Here is a 13290-nt window from a genome sequence, read left to right as displayed (position 1 = left end):
TTTGTCTTGTTTTAAGGATCAATTTACATATTTTGGTAGCACTTTCTATGAAGCCCATATTTATAATGCATTCATAATGTCTCATAAAACACCTTATAATAAGTTATAACTTCTCATAATTAAAACTACAGTTAGAATACATTATAAGACTTCCCCTATTCATAGTTATATTTTAGAGTATAATGCATTATAACACAAGCAACATCCAATTGTAACGCAGCAGAAGTTAATAAATTAATTGTATAAGTGCTGTATAGTGTAAACAGTCAAAAGACTTTATGACGTGATCATATTATAAGTGCTCTTTGCCTGTTTTAAATAAAGTTACAAAAGCAATATCTTCTTATGAACAGCCATAACATAAACTTATAACATACAATACAAGTCAAACTTATATAACAGAAGTTTTTACAGTCTCCAAATAAGATGCACAAACATTAAAGTTTATTGAATAGAGTCCAGTATAGAATCAGTTTATTTATTTATTTTTATTCTTAGGTGTGTTTACACCCAAGAAGATTGGCTACATGTGTAATCAACATACATGTTTAGAGTTTCTGATATATTTTAACCTTGATTTTTTCCCCTGTAATATCTCAAAAAATGACATTGAATGTGTGTTAGTTTGTATTTTGTGCATGTGTAATGTATAGAAATCCTAGCATGACTTGTAATGTCTTATAACCACTTAAAGATATCTTATGGATGTTTATAAGAAGACATTGCTTTTGTCACTTAAAGCATACCTATTACATATATTACAACTATACTGTATATAATACATTATAACTTCTGCATAAAACTGGATGTTGCTTGTGTTATAATGCATTATATTCTAAGATAACTATGAGTAGGTAAACATTATAATGCATTATACTCTAAGGTATAACTATGAGTAGGTAAGCATTATAATGCATTATACTCTAAGGTATAACTATGAGTAGGTAAGCATTATAATGCATTATACTCTAAGATATAACTATGAGTAGGTAAGCATTATAATGCATTATACTCTAAGGTATAACTATGAGCAGGTAAGCATTATAATGCATTATACTCTAAGGTATAACTATGAGTAGGTAAGCATTATAATGCATTATACTCTAAGATATAACTATGAGTAGGTAAGCATTATAATGCATTATACTCTAAGGTATAACTATGATAACTATGAGTAGGTAAGCATTATAATGCATTATACTCTAAGGTATAACTATGAGTAGGTAAGCATTATAATGCATTACACTCTAAGGTATAACTAGGAGTAGGTAAGCATTATAATGCATTACACTCTAAGGTATAACTATGAGTAGGTAAGCATTATAATGCATTACACTCTAAGGTATAACTATGAGTAGGTAAGCATTATAATGCATTACACTCTAAGGTATAACTAGGAGTAGGTAAGCATTATAATGCATTACACTCTAAGGTATAACTATGAGTAGGTAAGCATTATAATGCATTACACTCTAAGGTATAACTATGAGTAGGTAAGCATTATAATGCATTACACTCTAAGGTATAACTATGAGTAGGTAAGCATTATAATGCATTACACTCTAAGGTATAACTATGAGTAGGTAAGCATTATAATGCATTACACTCTAAGGTATAACTATGAGTAGGTAAGCATTATAATGCATTATACTCTAAGATATAACTATGAGTAGGTAAGCATTATAATGCATTGCACTCTAAGGTATAACTATGAGTAGGTAAGCATTATAATGCATTACACTCTAAGGTATAACTATGAGTAGGTAAGCATTATAATGCATTACACTCTAAGGTATAACTATGAGTAGGTAAGCATTATAATGCATTGCACTCTAAGGTATAACTATGAGTAGGTAAGCATTATAATGCATTATTCTCTAAGATATAACTAGGTAATTATTATAATGTATTATAGTTGTTTATAAGAAGCTATAACATATTAACCTATTATGAGATATTACTAATGCATGTATAATGCCTTTACAATGCTTTATAAATATGGGCTTCATAGAAAGTGTTACCGATATTTTTACCAGAAAATAAGACAAACATACTCAGTAAGAAAATTACTTTTTGCAGTCTAAAAATTTCTAATGGTATTGCCCACAAAAAAAAAAAGAAAAACAAAAAGATGCATGTTGTCATACTATATGGGGGCGAGTTGTCACAATAACAACCTGCTGTTTATTGGCACTGATTTTAGAAGAATCCCTTTTTTACTTGATCAGTTTTACCTTTCATTTAAAATCTACCATCATTATATAGTTGACTCTTTTCTTAAAGGATTCAATATTCTGGGTTCAGCACAAGTTCAGCTCAATCGACAGCATTTGTGGCATAACTTTCATTTAAACAACAATTTAAGGAACTTAACAGCTCAAATAATACATGAGTTTTAACAGAAGAATTAATGTAAGTGTTTTTATAAAATTATAAGCTTCACATTTCTGCCTTTAAAAACTGTCCCCATTGTAAATGTCTCACTGGAACACAGATTTCCCACCTGAATTTTAAGATGGTGTCCAACCATTATTTCATACTCAGATAAACTGCTTTTTTATGATCATCAAAGTGGTTATTTTGGTTATTTGTAAAATGATTTTGGTCCACTGAAATCTGCATTGATTGGAGATTGCGATATATTGGCCAACACAATAACAGAAAGTCATCTTTCCTCCTTTCAAACGGACACAATGACATGGTTATTTGAGTTAGAGGAGCTCAGGCCCAGCTTCAATGGGACAGATGAGATTTCAACACCATGCGGGACAGCGTGCTGGTGATAGCATCACTGAACGGGGGCGTTCAAGTCTTCCTGTGGCTTCCACTGCAGGCAGAGGACACTGATAGAGCGGGAAGTGGGTGATTTTGCAGGGTTTATCTCGTGTGTTGGCTTGGCACTCATCTATCTAGCAATGGCTACATGTAACAGCAGATGACTGATGCTGATAACACGCCTGACTGAACAAGGAACAAGAGAAATACAGATGAATGCAGTGGCCATCATGGCTGTTGTCCACTAAAGCAGTCTGTAAATAAGGGAGCCTTGACATTAATTAATTCACAAACAAAAGATGCTCAAATGATTGTGTGTTGTAACTTTATACCGTATGGTTGTGGAGCAATCTGCGGTCCCAGGCCTGAAATCTCGCCACAGTGTGAGGAAAGAGTATGTGTCAACTGAGAGTCTGTTACTCAACACAGTGCAAGAGAACAGGCACTAAGACAAACTCCCAACATCTGATTGAATTGATCCAAAACATGATAGTAACAGTAATAATTATTATTATTATTATTTGCATTATATACAATGGGGCCCAAATGACTGTTGAAAATGCTTGTATTTTACATTTGTCTAATTTAATCCCAGCTAACAATTTTTGGTTCCCAGAATGTTGTGGGAACGTTAGTTTTTGGTTTTATATATATATATATATATATATATAATTAACCATCAGCCAACGTTCTCTATAAGTACTTATAGATACTATTTTTTTATTACAGATTATATTAGGCTATCAGCATAACATTTTTAGTGAAAAGATGATTTGATGGTACTATCATGCACGTGTCCAGACTAAACATGGTATTACAGTGGTACGTTTTGGTACTTTTTTGGTTAGTATAAAAATTAGAGATTAAAGAAGACGCACATTTCTAGAAAATTGGCTTGATCCAGAAATGGCCAAGATCTTGAACATAATAGATAAAGAGGTAGTTTAACATAGACAAAAAAAAAATCTGGGACATATTTTACTCCTGAATAATAATAATAATAATAAATGTGTTTGTATTTTGCACAAAGAAAACAAAGCCTTTTTAGGACAATTTAGACCTTTTGCATTGTGACATTATTTTAGTGACAATTAAAGGAATATTCCGGGTTCAGTGCAAGTTAAGCTCAATCGACAGCATTTGTGGCATAAAACACAAAAATTATTTCGACTCATCCCTCATTTTCTTTAAAAAAGCACAAATCTGTGTTACAGTGAGACACTTACAATGGAAGTCAATGGGGCCAATTTTTGGAGGGTTTAAAGGCAGAAATGTGACGCTTATAATTTTATAAAAGCACTTACATTAATTATTCTGTTAAAACTCGTATTATTTGAGCTGTGAAGTTGTTTAAATCATCGCTTTTACAGATGATTTAGAGTTTTAGGGTTATTGTCATGGCAACCAAATTGTAAAATTGGCTATAACCCTGCTATAACTTTATATGGAAAAGGTTAGTGATTTTATCACACTAAAATCAAGTTAACTCATACAGGGGCATCTCAATAAATTAGAATGTCGTGGAAAAGTTCATTTATTTCAGTAATTCAACTCAAATTGTGAAACTCGTGTATTAAATAAATTCAATGCACACAGACTGAAGTAGTTTAAGTCTTTGGTTCTTTTAACTGTGATGATTTTGGCTCACATTTAACAAAAACCCACCAATTCACTATCTCAAAAAATTAGAATATGGTGACATGCCAATCAGCTAATCAACTCAAAACACCTGCAAAGGGTTCCTGAGCCTTCAAAATGGTCTCTCAGTTTGGTTCACTAGGCTACACAATCATGGGGAAGACTGCTGATCTGACAGTTGTCCAGAAGACAATCATTGACACCCTTCACAAGGAGGGTAAGCCACAAACATTCATTGCCAAAGAAGCTGGCTGTTCACAGAGTGCTGTATCCAAGCATGTTAACAGAAAGTTGAGTGGAAGGAAAAAGTGTGGAAGAAAAAAATGCACAACCAACCGAGAGAACCGCAGCCTTATGAGGATTGTCAAGCAAAATCGATTCAAGAATTTGGGTGAACTTCACAAGGAATGGACTGAGGCTGGGGTCAAGGCATCAAGAGCCACCACACACAGACGTGTCAAGGAATTTGGCTACAGTTGTCGTATTCCTCTTGTTAAGCCACTCCTGAACCACAGACAACGTCAGAGGCGTCTTACCTGGGCTAAGGAGAAGAAGAACTGGACTGTTGCCCAGTGGTCCAAAGTCCTCTTTTCAGATGAGAGCAAGTTTTGTATTTCATTTGGAAACCAAGGTCCTAGAGTCTGGAGGAAGGGTGGAGAAGCTCATAGCCCAAGTTGCTTGAAGTCCAGTGTTAAGTTTCCACAGTCTGTGATGATTTGGGGTGCAATGTCATCTGCTGGTGTTGGTCCATTGTGTTTTTGAAAACCAAAGTCACTGCACGCGTTTACCAAGAAATTTTGGAGCACTTCATGCTTCCTTCTGCTGACCAGCTTTTTAAAGATGCTGATTTCATTTTCCAGCAGGATTTGGCACCTGCCCACACTGCCAAAAGCACCAAAAGTTGGTTAAATGACCATGGTGTTGGTGTGCTTGACTGGCCAGCAAACTCACCAGACCTGAACCCCATAGAGAATCTATGGGGTATTGTCAAGAGGAAAATGAGAAACAAGAGACCAAAAAGTGCAGATGAGCTGAAGGCCACTGTCAAAGAAACCTGGGCTTCCATACCACCTCAGCAGTGCCACAAACTGATCACCTCCATGCCACGCCGAATTGAGGCAGTAATTAAAGCAAAAGGAGCCCCTACCAAGTATTGAGTACATATACAGTAAATGAACATACTTTCCAGAAGGCCAACAATTCACTAAAAAAATGTTTTTTTATTGGTCTTATGATGTATTCTAATTTTTTGAGATAGTGAATTGGTGGGTTTTTGTTAAATGTGAGCCAAAATCATCACAATTAAAAGAACCAAAGACTTAAACTACTTCAGTCTGTGTGCATTGAATTTATCTATTAGGTCTGGAGATTGGGTTGGCCATGATGGGGTCTTGATCCGGTGGTCCTCCATCCACACCTTGATTGACCTGGCTGTGTGGCATGGAGCATTGTCCTGCTGGAAAAACCAATCCTCAGAGTCTGTGAGAGATCGGTGATGATCTGGGGGTGTTTCAGCAAGGCTGGAATTGGGCAGATTCATCTTTGTGAAGGATGTAAGAATCAAGCCATGTGCAAGATTATCCTGGAAGAAAACTTGCTTCCTTCAGCTCTGACAATGTTCCCCAACTCTGAGGATTAGTTTTCCAGCAGGACAATGCTCCATGCCACACAGCCAGGTCAATCAAGGTGTGGATGGAGGACCACCGGATCAAGACCCCATCATGGCCAACCCAATCTCCAGACCTGAACCCCATTGAAAACCTCTGGAACGTGATCAAGAGGAAGATGGATGGCCACAAGCCATCAAACAAATCCGAGATGCTTGAATTTTTGCGCCAGGAGTGGCATAAAGTCACCCAACAGCAATGTGAAAGACTGGTGGAGAGCATTCTCATTACAGTCATTTTTTAGTTTTGATATATTTCAATTATTCTCAGTGCCGTTTTTACACTTTGATACACTGATTAGGGTGTAAATGAACAGTTTAATCAAACCATTTTTAATACAGCAGTTCACCATGTGAACATCCATAAGAAAGAGAGGCTGTAATGATTCAGACCTGATATAGCAGAAATAGACTTCAAAACAAAATAGACTTATTTTTGCATCTGTTACATTGTTTTAAACTTCATTTAGTCGATTTTGCTCTGACGGCGACCTCGAGTGACTGTAGTTGTGTACTGCAGCTGCGTCTTCAGCGAAAGTTTCCGATGTCGCCCGAATGCTCCCGATGTCGCCCGAATGTCCCCGATGTTGCCCGAATGCTCCCGATGTCGCCTGAATGCTCCCGATGTCGCCGAATGTTCCCGATGTCGCCGAATGTTCCCGATGTCGTCCGAATGCTCCCGATGTTTCCCTCTGTCGCTGCCAGTCGTGCCAGTTTTTCCGCCTCTCTGCTTTTCTCGACAGAGGAACTGGTTTGGTCCATTGGTCGCTGCTGCATCGACGTTTCGTTTACATTCATGTAACGCGTGTGTTTGGTGTGATGTCTGGCGAGCTGAACGCGTCAAAACAGCAGAATTAAAGCATGAAGCGTTTGTGTCAGTGGAGAGCGATTTATTATTCTGGACAGGGCCAAACGAGTCCAAAACCTCTCTGATCCACATCAGACTGGACCACCACAACCATCAGTTTTGCTGTAAAACCATCTGATCTCATTTTGGTCTCACATTGATCTCAGTCTGGAGATCAGCAGCAGCCGGTGAGATACATCTTAAATATATGTTGTTCTTTAAATAAATAAAGGAATTGTACATATGCGGACTGATGAATAACGTTCATTATCATTCTGCTTCTGTTTGTACTTCTTTGTTTTGTTTTGTGTTTTTTCGCAGTTTGATTATTGCAGTTCTTCTGTCCATAATTCCGCTTATGTAACATTGACATTCCTAAAGCTCTCTTTCATTCTGTTCTTTCATGTGTTCACCTTTTCTTTCATCTAGTCACTCTTTTATGTATCCAGTCTTTCATTTTACTCTTTCGTGTGTTTAATGTTTCATTTTTATATTCTTTCTTTTCACCCATATGTTCACTCATGTCAATCATTCATCTGGAAACTTCACAGTCAGAAATGTAAATTACAATTACAAACTGTAACACAAATATGTTGTTAGAATGCGGTTTACCGGCAAAAAGTCTGTCTGTCTGTCTGTCTGTCTGTTGTTCATTCTTTCTATCTATCTGTCTGTCTGTCTGCTCGTCTGTCCGTCCGTTGTTCTGTCAGTCTGTCTATCTAGCTATCTGTCTATCTGCCTGTCTATCTATCTATCTATCTATCTATCTATCTATCTGTCTGTCTGTCTCTATCTGTCTGTCTGTTGTTCTATCTATCTGTCTGTCTGTCTGTCTGTCTGTTGTTCATTCAATCTATCTGTCTGTCTGTTGTTCTATCTATCTGTCTGTCTGTCTGTGGATCTGTTTGTCTGCCTGTCTATCTATCTATCTATCTGTCTGTCTGTCAGTCATTCTATCTATCTATCTATCTATCTATCTGTCTGTCTGTCAGTCATTCTATCTATCTATCTGTCTGTCTGTCTGTCTGTCTGTCTGTCAGTCATTCTGTCTATCTGTCTGTCTGCTCGTCTGACCATCCGTTGTTCATTCAATCTATCTGTCTGTCTGTCGATCTGTTTGTCTGCCTATCTATCTGTCTGTCTATCTGTCTGTCTGCCTGTCTGTCTGTCTATCATTCTGTCTGTCTGTCTGTCTGTCGTTCTATCTATCTGTCTGTCTCTCTGTCTGTCTGTCTCTATCTATCTGTCTGTCTGTCTATCGTTCTATCTGTCTGTCTGTCTGTCTGTCGTTCTATCTATCTGTCTGTCTCTCTGTCTGTCTGTCTCTATCTATCTATCTATCTGTCTCTATCTATCTGTCTATCTATCTGTCTATCTATCTGTCTGTCTGTCTGCCTGTCTGTCTGTCTATCGTTCTTTCTGTCTGTCTGTCTGTCGTTCTATCTATCTGTCTCTGTCTGTCTGTCTGTCGTTCTATCTATCGTTGCTAATGTTGAAATATTTATTTAAAAGATTTACTCAAATACTCAAAATACAGTAGTAATATGATTTCATGTCACTGTAACTTTTCTTTGGCAGGTGGTTTTCTCTCATATTCTCAGAGGGCGAGTGGAGGAAGAGAGAGAGGGAGAGACACAGACAGACGTCCATCTTTCTCTCTCTCTCTCATTCTCCCTTTACTTTCTCTCTTCACCGGCGGTTTCATCAGCAGACGGATGAGAGCGTAATGCTGGACCATACAACGCATTAACACAAAATACTTAAAACGATGACATCACCCTCTTCCCCACTGGCCTCCCCATCCCCATGCCCACCTCCCCCTCCTTCCCTCCCTTCCTCTCCCACGCCGTCATCCCCTGCCCCCTCCAGCCTCCCCCTGGCGCCCTCCCTGCCGCCCACCGGAGAGGTGATGGTTCTGGCTTTGGGTCGTAAGAAGCAAAGGTTCCTCATTGCCCTCTCCATACTGCCCAACCTCTTCCTGTCCTTTCTGCTGTCCTCTGACCCGCTCCTGACCCTGACGTCGCCCTTCCACTGCCTTCTGCCAGGACCCTCGCCCGCTCCTCAGGCGCTCAATGAATCATTACGGGCTGAGAAAGGAGACGAGGGTCTTGACCAGTGCAAACAGTATGTGTTTGTCAACGGGACGCCGTCTGGGCTCACGGACTGTAAAGCCGGCTTTGACTACAATGTCACGGAGGGACTGAGGGATAACATTGTCACAGAGGTGTGTTTTCTAATTGGTCATTGTTGGTAGGGATGGGAAGCGTAAGGAATCTAATGATTCTGGTTCCTTAGCAACAGGAAACACTCTAGCGACTATGAGTATTTAAGTACGGTGTTCCGGCCGCATCTGCGGAAAAATGAACCGGTTCTTTTGAATCTATAGTGTGAAACACACAGTGTAGTCCGTTAAAGGGATAGTGCACCCAAAAATGATAAATGTCTTATCATTTACTCACCCTTATGTAGTCTCAAACTCGGATGACATTCTTTCCACTGAACACAAACGAAGATATTTTGATGGAGATGGTGTTTTTGTTCATACAATGCAAGTCAATGGGGTGCAAAACTTTCAGGCATAAAGGTAATCCATACGTCTCCAGTGGTTTAATCCATTTCCTCTAAAGTGATACAAATGGTTTTGGATGAGAAACAGACCAAAATATAACTTGTTTTCCACTATAAATATTGACAGCTGTGCTGTACATGCGCATGCATCAAGTGCGAAGTGTAATCGAGCTTCAAATCAAGATTGTGGCAAGATTTATTGTAAAAAAATAAATAAAATAAAAATGATATTTTAGTCTGTTTCTCACCCAAAACTGATCGTATAGCTTCAGAAGACATGGATTAAACCACATAAATCGTTTATGTCTTTTTTTGGAGCTTGAAAGTTTTGGACCCCATTGACTTGCATTGTAAGGACAGAATACCAAAATAAATTAGTATGCATCCTGCAGAAGAAAGTCATACAAGTTTGAGAAGGCAGAAAGTTGAGTCAAAGATGAGAGAATTATAATTTATGGGTGAGCTATTCATACAACGGAACCAAAAGTCAAGATAATCATACGGTTTCCGGTATTTTTAGAAAAATGAAAACAGTTTTATGCAACCCTAATTGTGTCTAAGAAAAGCATATCATACCCTTGAGGAAAGTTGAAGGAATAGTTCAAGTGTTTTATTTGCTCTTTATGGTTAGTTAATGTAGCCAGAGATGCTCCCCACCTTAAAGATTAGACATGTGTGCAGTAGAACTGGTTTAGTCACTTTCCTCACAGCTGATAAACTCTTATGTGCATTTCATGCGGTCCTGATATGAACTCTTTAGAAGCAGTAGAGTTGAATAATGTCGTAGGCATTTTTGCAGCTGTGCGTGGGGTTTAATTACACATTTGTGAAGTTGAAACACCACTATTATTGCAAAAATGTCCTTTAAGCCTGCTTACTGTGTATGTGCCACTGTAGCATACAAGTAAAAATATGGAATCTCTAAACTTTTGGGCGTCTCTGAAGTTCACTGTATTGTTTTCTTATGTACAGGAAGTCTTTTTAAAGTGCTAATTGTGTTTGCATGGCACTGTTACTGAATGATCACTTCCTGTCTTGTTCCAGTGGGATCTGGTTTGCACACGCTATTGGCTGGTTCCAGTAGAGGAGGTGTGCTTCATACTGGGCATCCTGACTGGCAGTCTGGCATTTGGCTACATGTCTGACCGGTGAGAAACCAAACATCTGTCTGTCTGTCTCTCTCTCTCTATCTATTTGTCTGTCTATTAGTACTGGTTCATATATCAAATTGCATGATAAATTTGTGATATGGGTCAATGATGTGACACTCATTTTTTAGATCTATTAAAGGGGTCATGACGTGTTGAATCAGTGGGGGTAACTGTGGGCATTTACTGTCCGGCATTTAAGCAGCACCAAAACCGAGCCTTTCTGACGGAGGGTCATAATGAGGGTAGAAAATAATCATGTCTTTACAAATATGTGATGTTTTTTGTGCAAAAAACTTTGCTAATATTATAAGTGAACATCGAGGAACGTAAAATAAAAAAGATATGTCATGCCCACTTTTATCCCAATTTGGAATGCCCAATTCCCACTACTTAGTAGGTCCTCGTGGTGGCACGGTTACTCGCCTCAATCCGGGTGGCGGAGAACAAGTCTCAGTTGCCTCCGCTTCTGAGACCGTCAATCTGTGCATCTTATCACGTGACTCGTTGTGCATGACACCGCGGAGACTCACAGCATGTGGAGGCTCATGCTACTCTCCACAATCCACGCACAACTCACCACACGCCCCATTGAGAGCGAGAACCACTAATCACAACCACAAGGAGGTTACCCCATGTGACTCTACCCTCCCTAGCAACAGGGCCAGTTTGGTCGCTTAGGAGACCTGGCTGGAGTCGCTCAGCACACCCTGGATTCAAACTCGCGACTCCAGGGGTGATAGTCAGCGTCAATACTCGCTGAGTGATGTCAGTGTCATCCCCATCGGCGTCGCCAGGTCATTTTTCCAGGGCTTCAGCCCTGAATGTTTTGACTCTAGCCCCGAATGTAATTTTAAATGTAGGCTACGCAATAATATTGCTACATTTTGTTTGAAATCTAAATTTTTTTTTGGTTTGTTCTGATTCTCAGTCCAATGTATTCTTGATATAAAAGTGGGAGTATTTGTTGAATTCTTTCTGATTTTATTTCAGATTAGGCAGGCGTAAATCTCTTCTGGTCTCGCTGACGCTCACGGTGGTGTTTGGTGTGCTGGTATGTGTCTCACCTTCACCGCCTGTCTTCATCACCATGCGTTTCTGTCTCGCTGCGTTGAGCACTGGTGTCTACCTCACACTATATGTCTCACGTAAGTCAAATACAAACAGAACAGATGGGTCAGCACTGGTTCTATTATTTGTTTTGGGTTCTGTGCTGATGATGGTTTACAGATTAAACATTTGATTCCTGTGAGAATATATCTGAGTGAACCAAAACGGTTCTTATGTAGGTCCAAACCTGTAACATGGTACATGTCCATTGCAGAATCTTCACGCTGCTCTTTTCCATACAGTTACAGTTCATTGTGACTACACCTGACAAACTCCAAAAAGCAAAAAAGCACCATGAAGTATCATAAATGTAGTTTAGTCTGCTGTATTGCAAGTCTTCAGAAGTTATATGATATTTTTGTTTGAGGAAGAGACTGAAATTTAACCAATGGCCTTTTGTGTCAACAGTTTCAAACATGGCACGACATGCAGTATTTTTGAATCTAAATAAGATTTGAGATCTGCAGTGGAGGGGACGATTTCCCGTGAATGAGCGGTGGCCGATATATCAGCATTACCGATTAATCGGTGCCGATAGTTGCTTTTTGGAACCATCGTTATCGGCAGAAATCTATGCCAAATGAGTTGCAATAATGAAAGGCAATAAAAACAATCACGCAGGGATTTGCTGGATCTAAATCTTTCATTATTGACAATATTCATTCTTATGTTTATCCTTACTTGAGTGCATATTTTGTTATTTTGATAATTGAAGTGAGAGCATGCAAAGATAAATGAGACTGTATGGAAACGTGCCTCGTGTCTCCAACTCCAACATACCTTATTCCTTATTAATGGTGAAATTTATATACACAAAACTCTTCATCGAGCGAATATAAAGGTAATTTGGTAAATACTTAAATATAGAAGTATAGAGCATTGTAACAGTGCAAAGCTTGGGCAAAATAAGAGTCCTCAGTGTGTTTCGGGCTTGTTTCTTATTAAAAGTCCTGAGTTATTGACCAAACCTTTTTTTATTTTTCCTTGTTATTAGTGGGATTTTGGTTGAAGAATTAGTTTTTATTTTGGACCCCTGTAGCATCTATGTCTGCTGTATATTCGTCACTGTATGGAAAGACTACAATTTTATATTTTTTTATCTATTGGACGATTAATTGGTTATCAGACTTTTCCCACCACCTTAGTTATCGGTATCTGCAAAATCCACTATCGGTCGACCTCTAGTAGGTAGTGGAGGGTGAAAAACCTTGAGAGCAACCAGACTCAGCCAGTCCTCTGCATTACCATTGATAGATGGGCGTTCAGCTATCAATAGAATGCCATCGGTTTGCATTATCTGTTAATTCTGAAACAGTTTTTGTTTTTTGATTGATCTGTTGTAGGTTTGGAGCTTTGTGACCCTTCACTGCGACTGTTAGCGACTATGATGTCTGGAATGACGATTTTTGCGGGTGAACTTTTGCTGTTGGGTGTTGCTCTTGGGTGTCAGTCCTGGAGGGGGCTGTTAGGAACCGGAGCTGCTCCTCTGTCTTTGTTCCTGTGCTATGGGTTAGTCTATGATCAATGTTATCTTCATA

General features: G+C 38.8%; 1 protein-coding gene across 2 annotated transcripts in view; it reads left to right on the top strand.

The window, feature by feature from the left end:
* Positions 1-1064: 1064 nt before the first annotated feature.
* Positions 1065-13290, top strand: part of LOC127434398 (solute carrier family 22 member 17-like) — a 21676-nt gene continuing 9450 nt past the window's right edge. Inside the window, exons 1-6 of one of the 2 annotated variants that reach the window (XM_051687109.1) lie at positions 1065-1079; positions 1854-3273; positions 8505-9150; positions 10539-10642; positions 11636-11790; positions 13096-13261. In XM_051687109.1, the coding sequence (XP_051543069.1) occupies positions 8695-9150; positions 10539-10642; positions 11636-11790; positions 13096-13261 (881 nt within the window). In that variant the 5' untranslated portion in view covers positions 1065-1079; positions 1854-3273; positions 8505-8694. Of the gene's footprint in view, positions 1080-1853; positions 3274-6175; positions 7115-8504; positions 9151-10538; positions 10643-11635; positions 11791-13095; positions 13262-13290 lie in introns of those variants that run through there. The other variant, XM_051687108.1, reaches the window with a different exon arrangement.

This window comes from Myxocyprinus asiaticus, chromosome 44 (assembly GCF_019703515.2).
Source record: "Myxocyprinus asiaticus isolate MX2 ecotype Aquarium Trade chromosome 44, UBuf_Myxa_2, whole genome shotgun sequence".
Taxonomy (NCBI): domain Eukaryota; kingdom Metazoa; phylum Chordata; class Actinopteri; order Cypriniformes; family Catostomidae; genus Myxocyprinus; species Myxocyprinus asiaticus.
The sequence above is the reverse complement of the archived record's forward strand: the minus strand, read 5'-3'. Positions and strand labels throughout refer to the sequence as shown.